A 19,847-nucleotide genomic window follows, 5' to 3' on the forward strand; every position below is an offset into this window, starting at 1 on the left:
TTTCCCCGGATTTGTCCTCGTTTGGAGGCCGTCCGGAGGCCGGCGGGGTTTCAAGAAGTGTCCGGGGAAAACCCGGACACTTTTCATGCAAGGAAGGACCTCATTGAATTTAAGTAATGATGTTATTACAAATTAGGTATTATTTTGTTTAAAAAAAATCGTACTCGTTCGGGGAAAAAATGCGATTTATGCCAAATGTCCGGGTTTTTTTAATGTTTGTCCGGGTTTGGCGAAATTCGAGATGGCAGCCCTATCGGCGATCCAAGTAGGGTTGCCATATCTTAGAATTTGTCCCGAGGTCTCAGGATTTCTGGTTGCAGCTGGATCTTGCAAATATGAAACCTCTGGAACTTTTGAATTTTCACTAGAAACAGGTCATCAGGTGAACTAATCTAGTCAATTTTGTCCATAGAAATTACAATAACTATGATTTTGTCATACCTGTTAATATGAAACCTCTGGAACTTTTGAAATTTCACTAGAAACAGGTCATCAGGTGAACTAATCTAGTCAATTTTGTCCATAGAAATTACAATAACTATGATTTTGTCATACCTGTTTTACTGGTAACATTACAAAGTTGCTTTTAGAGAATAATAAGTCAATGTAAACATTATGTTCAATATTTATTAATGAAAAATACTTTACAAAAAATATATTTTCTTTCATATTACATTGTAACTGCATTAAGTTATAATGCTATGACAGAAATTACAACAATAATAAATATTGCTAATTCATCGCTTCATTGAATTTTCTCATTATATTAATTAAAGAAAATTGTTTTCAGAAAATATGATTAGATACATGTAATTGACATGAATAGTAAATACAAGAAAAAAACTGTAATGTTTCAGTATAAAAGTTCATAAAAAAGCTGTTATTTAAACAAAATGCGAAACTCCTTAAAGATTGTATAAACTTAATAATACATTTATTTGGTAACTACAATGAAACATTGTCAACATACATCCATTTCAAGATTTGTATGAGATATTATATTATTTTAAATTATCACAATAACAATCTAATAAATAACTTACATTAATAAAAAGGAAGACATTTTTTATTTGAAATAAATTTCATGCATTTAGGAAATTTGTTCACATGTTTTTTTTATTCATAATGTAAGGCACATTTGAAGCACAATCATTTTTATAATAGCTATCTACATTGGAAACTAGTCACTTGTCAAAATAATTAATTTAGACCTCTGCTCATAAATGTAAATAGCTCTGTTATATATGTTTAACATGCTTTAGCATTATAATAACAATAATTATTGCCAATAATTACTTCTATAGAAGTTTTAACATTCAGAGAACAACTTCAAGAAAAGTTTATCTCTTTTTAAAAACAGTAAAAAACCACTGGCACTCCAAACTTTGTCATGTAATAAATATTTTAATATCTCTGCAATATCATTAAGTAGTTTACCCAGTAATTATTAGTTTTTTAATTTCGGGTTAATATCTAATCATTATACATGCCATCAAGGAGAAAATCCATTCTTTTGTAATGTCTGTTTTTCCAGGCCTCTTGTCCTCGTCTCAAAGCCATATACCCCAGTACTGCAAACATAGGAACTAACAAAATTGTTATAACGAGAGGCATTATCATACCAGGGTGACTGTTGGCATTTTTAGTGTATACTTTGTTGGGCGACTGTATTTGTGCAGTTATCAACGTTTCTGGTGATGACTTGACTGTTGCATTTGCAAGGGCATCATAAGATAATATAGCAGGCTTCTTGTGCACTTCCGTCTTATTTTCTTTTTTGACACTGCTAGTTACATCACTTGACATCACTAGAGAGCTATTAACCTTTGAATTAATTGTCTTATTAGCTGAAATGGTTAAATTGCTCTTTATATCAGTTTTAATTTGAGTTATGGGGGTAATCTTAGGCGTTCCATCAGGTGCAGACGAATTTTTCAGATGAGATGCAACATTATCGTCTTCTATATAAACAACTCCTTTGCGCGCAACAACAGGTTTAACTTTATTTTTACTCAATTCGCTGTCTAAATTGGACAGTTTTTCTTTAGGTAAAGCAAAAGAAGCCCCAGGTAATAACAAACCCCCTTCACTTAACAATGTAACTTTCGTTTCATTAGACGGATTTACCTTCGGAGAATCAGATATAGTTTTGTTTGTTAGTTCCGGTTTACTGGCTGTAGAGTTGCTGCTGTTGATTAGTGGGATGAACAAAACATTACACAATAAAAGATAAAATATCATTTTGTATAAAACGAAAATTATCGAAAATTAAAATGTGGTAATAACTGCAACAGTCACAAAAACATTAGAAAGAATAGAAAAGAGAAAAATAAAATATGACGTTTAATTCGTGTCATTGTCAATTTGTCAAAAGTGACGTGGGAGAATCTGTCATGAAGAGTGAACCAGATATCAAATATTATATAGGGATGCACTATAACTTTCCCATCTCTAATCCATTTCTCCTACCTATTATAAAATTAACAAAGTAATTTACAAAAATTAAGTAACGGCAATGAATTACTATAAGGGACTGAATATTCAGAAGCACAATTTTTCTAAAAGAATTTGGTAAACAACTCTCAAAACTCTGGACAACGCACAGTTTCCCAGTATTCCCATAGTATTCCCAGTTGGACTATTAACTAAATATTGTCAATTTTATGTATGACATTGACAACAGCGACTTTCAAATGACACAATGTTTTTTTGGTAGTTCCAAATAAAATAAATCAATCTATATAATAAAACTTCATAGTGTTTTCAGTTTATACAGTTTGTATTTGATTAAAAATGACCTGTAGTTCAGTTTTCCGTATTGTGTAAAGTGCTACCAAAATGAGGACTCGTAGCAATTCGGGGGTGCGTTTGGATTATTATCAGCGGGTAGTACACAAGTTAATTTTAGATCATCAGCAGCCTGTGACTGGTTTGTTTCCCGCAAGCCCGCAGAATGAACATGCTTGGATTAGAGATAACTTGTACTGCATATTGGCCGTATGGGGGCTATCCATGGCCTTTAAAAAGATTGCCGACCAAGATGAAGATCGTGCCAAAACATATGAGTTGGAACAGAGCTGTGTCAAGTTAATGAGAGGTAATCATTCATAAGAAACTAAGACACTACCTAGGAAATGCTGCTCTAGCTACTATACACAGTAAATGCTTGGTCAGCAACAAATTGATCTAATGTTGTCATTTGATAATGGTTAGGTATTTAAAGTCTGAACAAATATTTTCTACTTTGTTTTGTAATTTACATTTTGTCTATAGTTAGCTCACAACTTATATAGTGGTGGCCCATATCTGCTGCATACTTTGAATGATTTCTGATGTTCTGAGTTACCAAAAAGTTTGACATGAACTACATTCTATTTAAATCTTTGTCATTTCCAGGTCTGCTCATGGCAATGATGCAGCAAAAAGATAAAGTGGAGAAATTCAAAAGCACACAACACCCCTTGGATTCCCTCCATGCCAAATACTCATCTACCACAGGACGCTCAGTGGTGAAAGACACAGAATGGGGACATCTCCAAATAGATGCCATTTCTCTGTACCTCCTCATTCTTGCACAGATGACAGCATCTGGTCTGCAGATAGTATTCTCTTTAGATGAAGTTTCATTCATTCAGAATCTAGTTTTTTACATTGAATCTGCTTATTGCACCCCTGATTATGGTATTTGGGAAAGAGGTGACAAAACCAACCATGGTCTGCCAGAGTTAAATGCCAGCTCGATTGGTATGGCCAAAGCAGCTTTGGAAGCTATGAATGAATTGGACCTGTTTGGTGCTCGAGGTGGTCCATCTAGTGTAATCCATGTTTTGGCTGATGAAGCTCAAAAATGTCAAGCTGTATTACAATCAATGCTTCCCAGAGAATCCAATAGTAAAGAGTTAGACTCAGGGCTACTTTCAATTATTAGCTATCCAGCATTTGCAGTAGATGACCCACAGTTAATTGCTATAACTAGGGACACTATTGTTACTAAACTACAAGGAAAATTTGGATGTAAAAGGTTTCTTAGAGATGGTCACAAAACACCCAGAGAAGATCCCAACAGGCTTTACTATGAACCTTGGGAACTGAGAATGTTTGAAAATATTGAATGTGAGTGGCCTCTATTCTTCTGCTACCTGATATTGGATTATTGCTTCAAAGGTGATAAAAACAATGTCACAGAGTACACACAGATGTTAGAAAAGATAATGCTGAGGAAAGATGATGGAATAAAATTAGTTCCTGAGTTATATTCAGTGCCAGCAGATAAAGCAGACTTGGAACAACAGAATCCAGGGAGCCAAGAACGCATACCTCTTGGCAGGTGCCCATTTATATGGGCTCAGTCATTGTACATTCTAGGGAAATTATTACAAGAGGTAAGTAAACTTTCAACCTTATTCCACTTACAATAAAATCTCCAGTCTAGATTAAAAATTGAATTAAAATTTTCAGGGATTTCTGGCTGTTGGTGAATTGGATCCCCTCAATAGAAGATTATGTTCAGAGAAGAAGCCAGATGTGGTTGTCCAGATTGTGATACTTGCTGAGAATAATGAAATAAGAGACAAATTGTTGGAGTATGACCTGCATGTACAAACTATTAGTGAAGTGGCACCAATAGAAGTTCAGCCAGCCCGAGTTCTTAGCCATTTGTATACATATTTAGGTAAACAATTTAAAGGAACTGGAGTCAACAGCATTATTTATAACATTGAAAAGATTTTTTATTGATTACAAATCATCCAACCTCATCAAATGAGAATGTATTTCTAATTTGCAGGTAGAAACAAAAAACTGGGTTTATCTGGCAGAAAGTCACGCGATGTGGGCATTTTAAGTACAAGCAAGCTGTACTCTTTGAACGACCGCATTTTTGCTTTCACACCACAGGTAATTATTTCTTAATTTATACACCTAAAAATTACGAACAGTTAGTAGTTTTATGATAAATATTTTTTTATTTAATCTTGTTTTTACAGAAATATCTTTTGATTTTTTTCATGCATCATTTAATATTTTTGTTTAATTTATTTACTAGTTTTCTGATATGACACGTTTCTACATCGCCTCTGACTTCGATCTAATGGTTGATACCCTCAAAGCAGAGATTAATTTCTTGAAGTCCTCTTGGCAAAACCTCCTTGGGCGACCACTTGTTGTCTTGACTTTGAGTCAAATGCACTTAGGTATTATTTTGTTTCTTTTTTTGAATTGCTTGCTGGTTTGGCCCATTCATGTCTAAATCGTAATTGTTTATTCACAAATAACATCTCCCCCTGTAGAATGTTAGTGGTTCATATTATATTATGTTTATTTTGTTAGTCCCATCAGTAGTATGTTTGTGAATGCAATCATGTGCTGTGGTACAGGATTTATATACTTATCGATTTGAAGTACATCTAATTGTTTACGTATCTTATGTACTATTTATTTGGTAATTGGTCAAGCCATGTTGTACAGTTTAAAATATAGTGTTATTTGTGTCTTGCACCCGCCATTTAGAAGAGCTCGACGATTAGTTCTATCTCATTAAATCTTAGTATTCCTTAGAAAATCATTAAAATATATTCTCATGTTGTATGTGGTTGAGTTTGTTCCCTAAAATCCCACAATAGCCATAAAATGACATACCGATTTGGCTATCTAGTCCCTACATCTGTGTCCACCTGTGTCTTAAATTTCCTAAATATTTGATATTTAAAATACTTTATGATATCTAACTTTGGGACATTTGCCGACACCTCCTCACCTCACCTTCCGATAGAAGCTAGGCCCACATGTCCTTACAATAACTCGCATGGGTGTGGTGTGTCATAGAACTTCGACTACGAAGAGTACTACATGTCGCGCGACCCGGCTCTGCTCGCCAGCACGTTTACGGCGAACGTCGCGTTCCTTGGCATGAGTTGGAAGCAAATGCTTGGCCGGCCGACGATTACGTTGCTCGCTACGCAGTATTTGTTAGGTAATACGTAATATATTGTCTTATCTATGGAAAGGTTTTCCTTCTTTTGTTTTTTTTTGTGTGTGTGTGATGGTGTATGGCAGGGTCGCGGGGACTGTTGAGATTTTATTATATTAACTGTTAAATTCTTACTAAATAAATGAAGTGACTAACCGATTTCCTATGTAAAGAGCTACACTGAGATAGAGAAACTACTTAGAGCAAACAGATTATAAACTAAATAGTTGCTTCAATAACTATTAGTTTCTTTTGATTTACTACACTTTCCCTATTAGTAAAACATTGCCCGTCAAAGTTGGAGGCATACGCTAACTAATCGTATGCACCATACATAGTTACACACAATTAGCTCTAATGTAATTCTGGCTGTCGTATATTTGTGTGCGTTTATTTTTCTAAATGCGATATATGTAATATGGGGTGGTTATTTTTTTTGCAAACGCTTCCATAAAATACTATATTTATTGGTGAAGGGATGGGATGGCCAGGTGGCCTATACTTTATAACTTTATGAAATTATTTAACTGTCAATGTACGCAGCATTTATATCGGTTCACGCGTAGCTGTCACAAAATCTAACAAATACCCAGAAAAGTCATTATTAACAAAGTCATTTTCCACCATCATGCTTTCGGGCTATAAAATTATTTGAAATATTTAAAAATACGCTTTTCTCGAACGTTCTACATATCTTCTTAAATATTTCAGACCAAGGTAAGATCCCAATGGCAATGATTACGACTATGAAGAAGCTCAAGTCTGGATATATCAATGGAACTAGAGTGACTCTTGGAAACCTTGGAGAGTTTTTGAGCACTTCTGCCATTACGAATTTAAGTTTCCTTGGCAGTCAAGAAGATGGATATCCTGATAGTAAGTGATTGGTTTATTATATTTCACGTAGGTCCTTCCATTAAAAATCCCTTATAAATATTGAGCCTTATATTAAAATTCGCAATATTTCCCTCTTATTTGTATAACTGTTAAATAACTAGAAAATACGGCCACAGTCATTTACTTCTAAGATTTACGATGCCTCAGCTAGACTGTAAGCAAACTTTGGTCTCAACCATAATGCCTCAGCCATACAAGACATATTTAAATTGACCAATATTCTGGATTACATATTCCTAAAAAAAATTAATAATATATATTTATATTCCAGAACTGAATCCCGAAGTACAGAGCTACCTAGAAGAGCACTTGCTGAAATCCTTTAGCAACAAGATCAGTTTCCTCCCGCGGCCAATGGGAGCGCGTAACGCTCGGGCGCTGCGTCGGCGCATGTCTGTGCGCGGCGCTATCAAGAAGACGAGGTCTATTAATGTGGACTGTATGTATTTTGTATTTGATTTTGGAATTGCGACTTTAAGTGGTAAAATATAAGGTTGAAATTACAAGAACATTGTTTAAGCGCAATAAGGCTTAATTTCGCATGCTACGTTTTACTATTTTTAGTGTACCTAACTTTTGTTTTACCAATGTTTGACATTTTACATAATTATGTAGGTATATGTTCTTAAATTATGCTCAACCTTTCAGCTGAAACACTAGGTATGGAAGGTGAATCAGTGGGACGTTCTTTAGAACGCAAACCTTCTTGGCTTGATGTTGATCCTGCCACGTACGGCCGCAGCCCATCGCCTGAAGAAGCAGCTAAAAAGAAAGCTTTTACTAAGTACGTGTGTTTAATATTGTTGTAAGATAAATGGTAGGTACAATTTCTATACATAAGGTTGATTGTTTATTTTTATTCTCTAGGGGGACATCAACAACTTCTTTGACCGTTACTACACCTACTATTGAAGTGACGAAAGAAAAATCTCCATCGCCGCCAGAGGGTAAGCACGGGTTTTTTAATGTTTTAAGATAGTAACTATTTATTAAAGTATCATGATACACAGCTAGATCGATATCGGAATAAGTATTTACGCGGGAATTTCTACTTTATTGAAATCAAATTGACTTACTGACAGTCTCGTATAATAATAATAATGGCGTCCACGTCCACGGCGGCTGTTCTCATTTAAAGAAATCATCCAGCTGCGCAGGACATATTATAGAGCACGAGCATTTGCGCAGACAGGTGCACTCGCTATTCCTTCACTCTCTTACCCCGATGGGACGGCAAGCCGACACGACCGGAAAGTGATCAGGATATATAATAATCCAGCAATCAAATGCAATAAATACAAATGAAACTTTTATATTTTTAGCAATTATAAACAAGAACTTATCAGGCATCGTTCGCAACCGCACGACATCAGATTCCCAGAATTCAGTGTATGCTGAACAAGAGACAGATGAATTGATAGCTATGTTACGCGAAACTGAGAGCTTGGACGAACAAGGAGATATCCTGCAGTATCTTGTCGATACACACGGGCTTGATTTTAGTACAGGTATGTATTTGAGAATTGGGGTAAAATATTGATTTTTTTTTTATGCCTTCTTTAGAGAATTTAACCAGAAAAGTTTTAACATGGTTTTCGCTGCATCCCTACTAATATTATAAATCCGAAAGTAACTCTATCTGTCTGTTCCGCTTTCACGTCTAAACCACTGAACTGATTTTAATAAAAATTTGGTACAGAGATAGAGTTGACCTTGAGAAAGAACGTAGGATAGTTTTTATCCCGGACTTTTGAAAAATTCTCTTGGAAACGCGATATAACCGAAATTGACGCGGGCGAAGTCGCGGGCGGAAGCTAGTTGTCAATAAGTGCTTATGACGTGGAATATATTCTCAAAAGTTCATTAATTGATATCTAAGGTTTTGTTGCAAAAAAAGTATAGTTAATAAAAACTATGTAAGAAAATTATCTAACACTTGCTCACATTTGCACTTTCCCGAACAGGTATGCAAGAAAACGGCAAAATGGTGACCGTAAAGGACCTCCTCAAAGTTCTATACGAGAAGGCTTGTACCCAAAAGCTTTGGGGTCTCGTTCGTCATACTGCGGGAATGCTTGGTAAAAGGGTCGAAGACCTCGCTAAAGCCGTCACAGACTTACTTGTTCGACAGAAACAAATCACTGTGGGTATGCCCCCTAATAATGAGCATACGATCACCGCGCCGCTACCCGAAAATGAACTTAGACAGCTCATACATGAGGTAGGTTTTTGTTTGTTCTGTTTCTACTGTATTGGATATTGTGAGTTGAGGTCGTGTTGTCGATCTTGTTTCTTGTATGTTATGAAGCTTTGTACAGGCAAGCCTTGTAGAGATGTAGGGGAGCTTACCTGCAACTGAATAAATCCCGAATATAGTAAGAAATATTTCTGACTGTTCGGGGTTATCAAGCTTGTACCTAATTGTCGTGTACATATTTATTTTTTATGCAACTGTAAATGTCCAAAGATTACTAAAACTGATGAGCACTGGCTTTCAATTAAGACGACACTTATTTAATTATTAACTTCCCTTATTGTCAAAATCGGTACCTATTAATATTCTTTCTTGCCTTATTAATTTAATTCGTAACAACGCCTTAATATTTGTTGCATGCAGTCATTTCGCCATGAAAATCAAGGGAATGAACAGAAGAAGGTAATAAAAAATGTTAATGTAGAAATGACTAACGTTCATTAGTAGGTTTTTTTATCATCCTAACGTTGTAAACGCTCATTACTTTTTATTACCGCTGAGGTACAAATAAATATCAGTAAGTATTTACCTAATTTATATGTGTAATTTTTATGAGATAATTTAATAGGTATATTCTTAAGAACTTTATCATGAAACGAATAAATGTAAATAAACAGTTTTACGCCTACACACCTGTAAGCTTTTTGGTGTATTATCATTAGTCAGTGTGTTAACACTTTCAATTCATATTTTTACTATTTTCTCATTCAATCTGCTATGATTTTTTCATACTATCATATGTACATATGTCCATTAGTCAGTTAATTCATACACATAAGACAGGCATTAAAAAAATGAAAATTCTCCTAAGCAATTCAGACTCAAGCCTAAGCAATTGAAGCTCTTAATTTTAGCACGCCGAAAACGTGGATCTACGCAACTACTAGGGCATAAATAAATAAAATAAATAAAAAGCCTTTATTGTTGAATCTGACACAGAATGTTTACAATCTTTGTAACTACAGTCTGCAATTTTTCAACTTGTCTTACGACAAAGGCCTCCTCCAGAGTTTTCCATTCCGTTCTATTTTTGGCTGTACGACTCCATGTAGGGCCCGCCACTCCTTTGAGGTCATCCTCCCATCTTTTGGTTGGTCTGCCTCTGCTTCTCCTGCCGTCTAGCGGGCACCACTCGGTTACCAGCCTAGTCCATTTTTCCTGTTTTTCTCTTGCCATGTGTCCTGCCCACCTCCACTTTAGTTCTTTGTAAGTTATGTATGCATCCTTGAATTTAGTTAAACTTTTAATATCTGTCAGTTTTTCTCGGTCTCTTATTTTGACTCCTATTACGCTTCTCTCCATTCCATTTTGACAAACTTTTATTTTGTTTGCCAGGTGTTCAGTCAATGCCCAGGTTTGGCACCCATAGAGTAGACATGGCAGGATACACATGTTATACACCTTCCTTTTTTCTTTAATCGGCATTTCCTGGTTCTTCATTACTTCACTGAGTGACCAATATCTTTTCCATGTGTTAGATACTCTTCTCTCTATTTCCTTTTTCATGCAGTCCGTGGTGGATACTAATTGTCCCAAATATACATATTCGTGCACATATGCTATTTCCTCCTCGTCAACTTTAATGGTGACTGTTTGTGAAGAGTTGGACATAATTTTTGTTTTTGCTAGGTTCATTGTTAAGCCTGCCTTCCCCACTTTCATCAGCTAGTTGTTGCAGCATTATTTCAAGAGCTTTTGGGCACTCAGAGAATATGATTAGATCATCTGCGAAACGTAAGTGGGTCAAGTATTCGCCATTTATATTTAAACCTTTATTCGTCCAATCTAGATTTCTAAATACCATTTCTAAAACGGCTGAGAATAGTTTCGGCGAGATAGGATCTCCTTGTCGTACGCCCCTCTTGATAGGAAATTCTTCGCCCAAACCACACTTCCAGTTTTACTCGTGCCGTACTTTTTGTGTATACATTTTGGAGTATCCGTATGTATTTTGTTGGTACACCCTGCGTTCTTAATGCTTCCCAGATAAATCCGTGTTCTATTGTGTCGAATGCTTTGTTATAATCTACAAACGCTAGATAATAAGTCTTGTTGTATTCTTTATATTTTTGTAGTATTTGTCTAAGGACGTGAATATGGTCAATGGTTGAATAGTTTCGGCGGAATCCTGCTTGTTCTTTGGGCTGGCTTTCTTCTAAAGTGGTTTCAATTCTGGATAGTATAATTTTAGAAAATACTTTGTACATATTCGACATCAAACTTATGGGCCTGTAGTTTGTTATGTCTCCTTTGTCACCTTTTTTGTGTAGCAGTATAATGGTTGATTTCGTCCAATCCTTAGGAGTCTTTTCCGTTTCGATAATTTCGTTGAATATTTGTGTGAGTTTCGAGGCAATCACTGGTAGTGTTATTTTCAACAATTCGTTTGTAACAAGATCAGATCCTGGAGCTTTGTCATTCTTTTGTGTCCTAACTGCTCTTATGACTTCTTCTTTTATTATTTCAGGTATTTCCTGTTCGTTCGTGGGTGTGTCATAATGTTTTACAACATGCTCTATCTCTAGGCTTTGGTACAGTGTTCGGTAAAAATTTGTAGCAAGTTTTAGTATCTCTAATCTGTTTCCCGTGTTTTTGCCTTCTCTATTTCTCATGTTTGGTATCCAATCTTTTTTGTAATTTAATTCTTTTAGTGCCTTTTTTACTCCTCCTGTTTTTTCAATGTAGTTCTTCAGTGTATTCGACCGTTTTGTTTTTCTTTCTCTACGTAGTTGTGAGCTTATCTGTTTGCTAATTTCTGAAATTCTTCTACGGCTGTCTTGAGTTGTATTTCCTTGAAGTAGTTCCTTTCTGTTCTTTATTAGTTCCTTAATTTTTGGTGAGATTTCTTTCTTCATGTGTGTGCTTGTTTTCTTCGTTACCGTTTTTAGTTGGTGTAACAGATTGTTGTATTTTCCTTCTAGTTGTAGAGATGTTTTGCTGTCTAGTGCTATTTTGAGATTATTAAGAAGAACTTCTGTTTCGCCAGTATATTGAGCAACTGCGTATTTGTCATGAAAACGTCTCGGTTTTTTAGGAAGTATTCCTGCCATTATAGCTCGCACCATTCTGTGGTCTGTGTTGAAATTTAGGTTTTTTATGACCGACAAATCTTTAAAATGCTTTCGGTTATTAGACATAATAAAGTCTATTTCGTTCCTGTAGAGTCCGTTTGGTGAAATCCATGTCCATTTGTTTGTTATTTTCTTTTTGTAGAAACTGTTTAGAATACTTAATCTGTTTTGGAGACAAAAGTTCACTAACTTTGTTCCATTTTTGCTCCTGGTTCCAAAACCGTGTTGTCCTATAGCCTGTTCTCCTATTTTTTGTGTTCCAATTTGACCATTGAGGTCTCCCATCACTATGACGTTTTTATGTGCGGTTTCAATGGTGTTTTGGAGCTGTTCGTAAAAAATTTCAGCTTCCTCTTTGTCTGATTCGGTTGGTGAATATACCTGTATAATGGACCATTCTTCTTCATTTAGTTTTATGTTGAGCATCGCTATGCGTTCTGTAATTCCTCTGAGTTCCATTATATTCTTTGAAAATTTTTTCTTGATCATGAATCCAACTCCGTACATTCCTGGCGTCTCCCCTATATAATGTAGTATGTACTTGCCATGATCTTCTATAGATTGTCCGAGTCTTCTTATTTCACTAATCCCTATAATCTCCCATTTTAGTTCTTCTAATGCTATTTCTAGTTCTTGAAGTTTCTCAGGAGTTCTGAGGGATCGGCAGTTTATAGTTGCTATGTTGATATCATTTGATTTGTTTTTATTCTGAGTGTTGGTTTTACCTCTGGAGGGTTGTGGTCGATGACTAGGGCATACGAAAGGTTAATTGCCGCTTTGCGCGTTTCATGGGATTTCTTGCCGGTGCTTCTCCATAAGAAGACCCACTCCTTGGTACAGTGCACCTAGCTCGTATCGAAAGAATCTGTAATCTGTCTTTCTCTATGAATAATATTTTTTAACTTTGACTGTAAACTCAGTAATCTTCAGGCATGTTCGTCATCAAACTACGTGTGTTGACAGGCGTATGGCGATGACGAGAGTACTGCTATGTTGACACAAGAGCTGCTGGTCTACCTGGCCATGTTCATCCGCACAGAACCACAGCTGTTCCTCGAGATGTTACGTCTGCGCGTCGGACTTATTATACAGGTATTTCATGTTAAAAGCTACCAGTCCAGTAATCAGTTACCTATACAGAAACAGAGGTCAAATATACCTCATTAGGTTTTCAATGACATAAGACCTCCTTCGTTGATTTTATATCAACACGCGCAATGAGTCGATACTGTTCTTTTTATTTCTGCCTGAACATCTGGCATCATTGTTTCGATGCTGAAAGATTCGAAGATACTTTACTACTATAACACAATCAAAGCACTACTTTCGGTACTCTTCTGAACAGGTCAAAGTAACTTTGAATGCTTAACGATCTCCTTGTTCCATCGAGTGACCATTGAGGCCAGTAACTTAGTTTGGTTAAGGTCTCTTTAGACATATATTTGTACAGGTAATGGCCACGGAGCTTTCACGAACACTGTCATGTGATGGCGAGGAGGCTTCTGAACACCTCCTCAACCTGTCTCCCTTCGAGATGAAGAACTTACTCCACCATATACTCAGCGGAAAGGAGTTTGCTATCAATAGCGGTAAATATTTCTTAACATAAATAAAATATATTTAGTGGGGAATAGAATTTTATGGATTAACATTTTTTTAAGAAATTCAGGGAACCTACTCTCTTTGGTGTATTTCTGTAACTATTACTGTTTATGAATCTGTAAACTTCTTGCGTAATTTATCTCTCATTATATCGTTGTATCTGAACGAATGTTTCCTCTTTGCAGCAAACTCACTGTTTGTAATAAAGGGGAAAATCAGTAAGAGTAAAGGCGAGTGGCTCTGTGACAGAAACCTTTTTGCTTATGTTTATGTCTGAATGCTCCCCGTTGTAATCCCTTCACTTTGTATATGTCCCTTTTCGCACTATGTGTATTTGATTGAAGCGCCGGTCCATTATGTATAAAGTACCATACTTTTTCTACATTATGTTACTGAAAATAAGTTCTGAAGGATCCCTTTTTGATACCAGAATATTACCAACAGACTTGTTGTATCATCGAACATATCTTACAACTGTCCGAAAACAGAGTATTAAATTAATTTTGCAATAGTTGCTTATTGTTGAGACCGGATTTATGTTTTGTATATATATATATTTGTTTTATATTCCTAAATGTTAATAATAATTGTTTTGAATTGCAATCAATTCTGCAAGTTTATTACTGTGCTTGTGTTAACTCTTTTTTTTATTAATGGAGTCATGTGTTATCATATTGTCACTCAAACATCGTTACTAAATTTTTTAATTTGTTTACAGTGGGACGCGGTAACTTTTCTATAGTGAGCAACAAGTCTCATAGATATGGCAAGAAGTCACAGATCGTTTTAGAAGGACAATCTCTTCAAGGCGGTATTGAAGACCGTAAGTACACAACATCACCTAAAAGAAAAAAAGCGTTCTATCTTTGTTTAGCCATAGACAAAATGACCTTGTCCCGAATTTGACAACTAAATTTTTTAATGGTCTTGTCTGGAAAGTGGAACCCTTAGGATTTAAGATCCTTATATTTATATCGATACTTATATCGTCGAAATTGATTCAGACGTGATTGTTTTATTGAACAGCACCTATCACAGAGCCAGATCGTCAAGGACAATGGTTGCGCAGACGACGCCTGGATGGCGCGCTCAACCGAGTGCCGCGAGACTTCTACCCACGTGTGTGGGGAGTATTGGAAAGGGTAAATGTTTTATACCTTTTTTTTTATTATTAACGACGTCAAAAATCATCAAATGACCCCTCCCGCTGTGGGTTAGCAGCGGTGAGGGAGTGTCAGACTCTTACTGACTAAAAACCGTCGTGTTCCGTCATAGGCCTTTTATGTACCAGGGCCGCGGTATCTCTTTCGAACAACCCGCAGAAATATTTTATACCTCAAACATCTCTTTAGAAGCTCCTTAAAAGTCTGCAGTACATTGAATTTGATAACTCTTTCAACTAAGACTTGGTTGTTAGTTGGGTAGTTCTTACACGAGTAGGTTTTTTACACGACCTACAGACACGCACATGTTACAGTTTGTAAAATCCATAGAAGAAAGTAATAAATATCTTGCAGCATACATCCACACATGCTTATAGTGAACTATCAATTCTTTTCGATCTAGATCCTCCGAGCCTTTTTCCCAACTGTTGGGGTCGGCTTCCAGTCAAACCGGATTCTTTTCAACCCTTTGTGGAAAAACTAACGTATAAAATTATTTCAGTGTCAAGGCCTAGTAATCCAAGGCAAGATCCTACAACCAAACCTCACCCAAGAGATGACATCAGGCGAGCTGAAGTTCGCCTTAGCAGTGGAAACAGTATTGAACTCGATACCTCAGCCGGAGTACCGTCAGTTAGTCGTAGAAGCTCTCATGGTGTTGACCCTAGTCGTGGAATATAAGGCCGTAGCTCACCTGGGCGGAACTATTGAGGTGGAGAGTTTGGTGCACAGGGCCAACCAAATATTCTTGGATGATCAGGTGAGTTCGTTATGTCGACTATCATTTGTATTATTACCTAATTATATTTTTCCAACTCCTGAGGTTTTTCGTCAGACTATCAAAATCATCAGTTGTGTTCAAGAACTCCCGACGTTGTTAGGGTATGTCTACATGTGGCGTTTGTGAAATACCCTCTAGTTTCGCATGGGCCGCGTGCGCGCTTTCGCTTCTATACCTAGGCAAAAGACAGTGTAAGCACACAAGCTGGAAAGAAGCGCACAAAACTTGCAGGAACTGCACATTCGCCAGACGTGGAGACACCCTAAGTTGTTAGAGTCAAATCACTAAAGCCGCGTATCGATTGCCGATGGCTGCCGCGCGAGCCACGTTCGACCGTGGCAAACCTGCGTTTTCCATTTAAAGCTATAGCATATATTTTCATGTTCGAGCGCTCCAAGTCGTCCCCATATAGCGCGGCCGCCGAGCGAGCCAATGTTCCAAGGTTAGCCGCGCGCAGTCGATACACGGCTTAATAATTCCATATTTAAATCGCATTACTACAGACGCGCTGCAACGGCGACGCAACTCTCTGCTGCGCGAAGGAGAGCACGCGCGGCACGGCGCTGGTGTGCGGCGGCGCGGCGGGCGTGTGCCAGCACCTGTACGACAGCGCGCCGTCGGGCTCGTACGGCACCATGACGTACCTCGCCCGCGCCGTCGCCGCGCTGCTCGCCGACACCATGCCGCTCGACTCGCCCATCGAGTGCACCATCACATAGCCTGTGTCCCGTGTGCCGGCACCTGTACCAGTCTGTGTTCCCAGTAACCAAACTGTTAGTAGTCGATTGAGCGACGTAGTGGTTTAGTACGCCCTTCCATATTTGTATTTGAAATGAAGGATCCAATGTCTGCTAGTCTAAATTCATTTTGGGCAGTTTGTTGTTGCATATCTCAGTTAGTGATCCACTCACGTCAAAAACAATGAAACCAACAAGAAAATCGATCTGAGTTTGCTCACTCAAACTTCATTTCGCCACATTTGCGGCTGCCTCAGTCGGCCCAAGGTACGGTATTGGGAAGGCAAGACAATGCCCCAAGAAGCCTTTTTTGTCCTATCTCTAAGTAATTATACGTTAACCTCATCCCTAATCTAAGGACATTAGATTAATCTTAAATCTACTGGTATTATTAATGTCTTCCTTTATCGCCAAGCCCCAGTTGCACAGTAGATTAATTATTCTTAGAAAAAAAAAAACAAGTTCAGTCAATCACTCATTGAACTAGAAAGATTATGAAAGATAAAATATTTATGTAGATGTTGTATGTATATCATCCAAATAGAGAAACTGTGTCCTTGTTATGACTTCTATCCATCATTGTGACTGGTGACAATTATTTTAAATAGATTATGGCACTGTGCCATTATTTTTGTAGCAACATTATATTGCAATCTCAAATAGGCTTTGTAAGTGAACTCAACCCTCTGCTTTACATAAGTTAAAAGTGTTTATGATAATTATGAAATAATTTATGCACTTATTGGTTCCTTTATAAAACTGTTGACTCTAAATCAAAATATTGTGTGCTTTAGTATTCTATTTTACGACAGATATTATATAGTTATTGGATCATTTTTAAAATAGTTAATATGTTTATTGATTATATTCTGATATTAAAATGAATTAAACTGTATCCTTTGTTTGATTTTTTCATAAAATGAAAAATTATTATGAAATTGTGTATAGTACATAGAGGTGGATAAATTATATGATAATGTTATCTATAGATAGAAAACAGTGGCATGGACATTTTATAATAATAAAGTTTTATTTTGTAACACCTATTTATTCTAAATTAAAGACTATCTCTGGTAAACACATCTACTTGAAATGTAACTTTGCTAAAAACACAACAATTTGAATAATCGTCATACGTATGTACATTATTAAGCTTCATCTTTTTTACCAAAAGGATTCATCTTGGATAACCATGAAGTTGTATTCCTGAAAATAAAATATTAAATTATTAGCTTTTGTAGTAAAAAAATAAAGAATAAATAAAAGTTAACATCATGGGCAAGGGCTAGTGTTTTCTGGCAATGAATACATCTTTTTTTCTCCCAACCCTTGGTATTTTCAAATATTAGAAAGGGAAATTTTGTTATTTTCTTGGAATTGTTAGACAAAGGAGTAGGAACATTACTACTGCAATTGACCATGCCATTACCATTCTTTAAAGGTGCAACCATAGCTGACTAATAAGTGAGTATAATGAAATTAAATAAACTAACAAAAAAGTGCAGCACTTCTTATTTACAAAAGTGGTATTGTTTATCTTCTTTGTTTATTTATCAGTTAGATAGCATTATCAATAATGATGTGATTATTTTACAATGTATAATAATGACTCGGTAAACACATAACAATTTGTGTTTACCTGCAACTGGTTGTGCAGCAGCACTAAGTACATTATATTAAACATAGACCATATATTACTGAAACTGCTGTTGGTTATCCTTAAATAAAGAAAGAAGTTAACAAATTGTTCTATGTAAACAAAATTACACAATTTGCATACAGTAATCATACTGCCTACCTAATATTTATAATTTTGTTATTACATAGTAGACAAGATACTTACGATATTTCTTCAGGCGAAGTCTTAGTTGAATCGATTCCCGCTGCTTTTAGTTTTTCAACTAGATTCTTTCTGTACATGTTTTTTAAAGGGACGGGCTTGTTGGCTGCCTCCTTCTGTTTAGCAAGCTTGCATAGAGCCTCGTACCATGACAAGCCATACCATTCAATCTCTTCAGGGGTGTACTGAAAAAAAAAAAAAAACATTGTTAGCACAATAATATAGTAGAGCAAAGCTTTTGTTTACAACATTGTACAATAGTTATACTAAAAAGTAACTGTTTAAATTTTAGACCATCTATGTATAGACATAGTACAAACAATAATCCATCCTAAATAAAAATTATATTTGTAATTACAACTCACCGATGATAAATATGTTTTATATTCCTCATAAACCTCTTTCTGTCTTTGAGGGTCATGTGCATACCGGGGGCATCCATTCATCAACTCAATCAGAATCTGTTTCTTGAGCTTCAATGCTAACATGGACACTAGGTCACATGCAGGCGTCTTCAGTAAATAGTGATCAAAACCATAATGATCATTGATCAAGCTGATGGTACGGTCAGTTACTGTCACTGACAAATGGGTGTTCAGGATCTCCGATTTCACCACAGTCCTCTTCAATACAGGAACCCAATAGTGAGGGACCCTGCGTCGTCGAGGGTCACGTTTTTGGAATCCTGAAAAGGTTTATTATCAGTAACTAAAGACATAACCTATATTTAATAATCTAAAAAAACACTGAACACACCTTTTACCACAGCCTCGCCACCCCACAACCCCTCATTAATTTCCGCCGGATATTTAAGGGGAAGAGGGACGTTTTGTATCGGAAGTATCTCCCCAGTGAGGTCGTCACGCTTCCATTTCCCTTCCTGAGGTATGTAGTGCACTGCAGCTGGTTTCAGTATCTTCCATTCACGCCAGAACTTTTTATAAGCTACTGGTAGTTCAGAGGCGATACCTATATCAAACCTACTCTTTCTTTTAAATGTTTTTGAGAGTTGACGAGCTGTAGCCTGAAACAATCTACGCGTCAAATTGTTGCAAAGTAATCTCTACAAGGTGATCATAGAATGATGAAACACGTTGTATTGCACAACTAAGTTGTAGCTTACCTGAATTCTTGACGCCATTGAATTATTTTGTAAATAAAAACAATAAAATTATGAATTTGTGATAGCTAACAAATAAATTTTTATTTTACTTGGCCAATTCTTTTAGATTGACAAATTTTTCATTTGACAATGGTAAAAAGTTGACACTTGACAGAACAGAAGTTAGTGATTTGATTATTGAATGAACTAAACGGAACTGAAATGTGGTATAGTTTTCCACAGATTTGGCAAAACTAATAATTTGTAAAACTATATAAATAAGGCAATCGCACCCATTTCTTGAAATATCGCAGAATATAATTGTACGTTATTTGAATAAAACTAGAAACCACTCAGCCTCTTCGACTCAAGCGAGAATTTTGTGAGAACTGCACGAGATTCGCCAAGAAACTGTCAGCTGTCAACTGACAG

At 36.4% G+C, this 19,847-nt stretch overlaps 3 protein-coding genes across 6 annotated transcripts; 1 reads left to right on the forward strand and 2 right to left on the reverse strand.

Annotated features, from left to right (window-relative positions):
- Positions 1–607: 607 nt before the first annotated feature.
- On the reverse strand, positions 608–2,344 carry LOC124632533. The gene has a single exon (XM_047167403.1). It carries the CDS (start codon positions 2,239–2,241, stop codon positions 1,474–1,476), a length of 768 nt encoding a protein of 255 aa, XP_047023359.1. The 5' UTR covers positions 2,242–2,344; the 3' UTR covers positions 608–1,473.
- Positions 2,345–2,513: 169 nt separating this feature from the next.
- Positions 2,514–17,368, forward strand: LOC124632531 (probable phosphorylase b kinase regulatory subunit alpha). Of its 4 annotated transcripts, none has more exons than XM_047167398.1 (18): positions 2,514–3,097; positions 3,397–4,382; positions 4,459–4,672; positions 4,787–4,896; positions 5,045–5,192; positions 6,680–6,844; positions 7,137–7,304; positions 7,514–7,649; positions 7,733–7,812; positions 8,188–8,373; positions 8,830–9,086; positions 13,154–13,282; positions 13,641–13,779; positions 13,978–14,022; positions 14,511–14,615; positions 14,819–14,934; positions 15,458–15,715; positions 16,240–17,368. In XM_047167398.1, exons 1-18 carry the CDS (start codon positions 2,839–2,841, stop codon positions 16,453–16,455), a joined length of 3,717 nt encoding a protein of 1,238 aa, XP_047023354.1. In that variant the 5' UTR covers positions 2,514–2,838; the 3' UTR covers positions 16,456–17,368. The 4 variants fall into 4 exon arrangements, with proteins under 4 accessions (XP_047023354.1, XP_047023353.1, XP_047023356.1 ...); XM_047167397.1 differs by lacking the exon at positions 5,045–5,192 and adding an exon at positions 5,824–5,971 and having other exon boundaries at positions 2,517–3,097; XM_047167400.1 differs by lacking the exon at positions 13,978–14,022 and having other exon boundaries at positions 2,518–3,097.
- A 137-nt stretch (positions 17,369–17,505) lies between these two features.
- LOC124632532 (39S ribosomal protein L28, mitochondrial) lies at positions 17,506–19,594 on the reverse strand. Its single transcript, XM_047167402.1, has 5 exons — positions 19,437–19,594; positions 19,070–19,337; positions 18,679–18,998; positions 18,317–18,498; positions 17,506–17,679 (listed from the first exon to the last, which is right to left on the reverse strand). The coding sequence occupies exons 1-5, from the start codon at positions 19,452–19,454 to the stop codon at positions 17,622–17,624; spliced, it is 846 nt and encodes a 281-aa protein (XP_047023358.1). The 5' UTR covers positions 19,455–19,594; the 3' UTR covers positions 17,506–17,621.
- Between the last annotated feature and the right edge of the window lie 253 nt (positions 19,595–19,847).

The sequence above is a fragment of the Helicoverpa zea genome, chromosome 8 (assembly GCF_022581195.2).
Source record: "Helicoverpa zea isolate HzStark_Cry1AcR chromosome 8, ilHelZeax1.1, whole genome shotgun sequence".
NCBI lineage: Eukaryota > Metazoa > Arthropoda > Insecta > Lepidoptera > Noctuidae > Helicoverpa > Helicoverpa zea.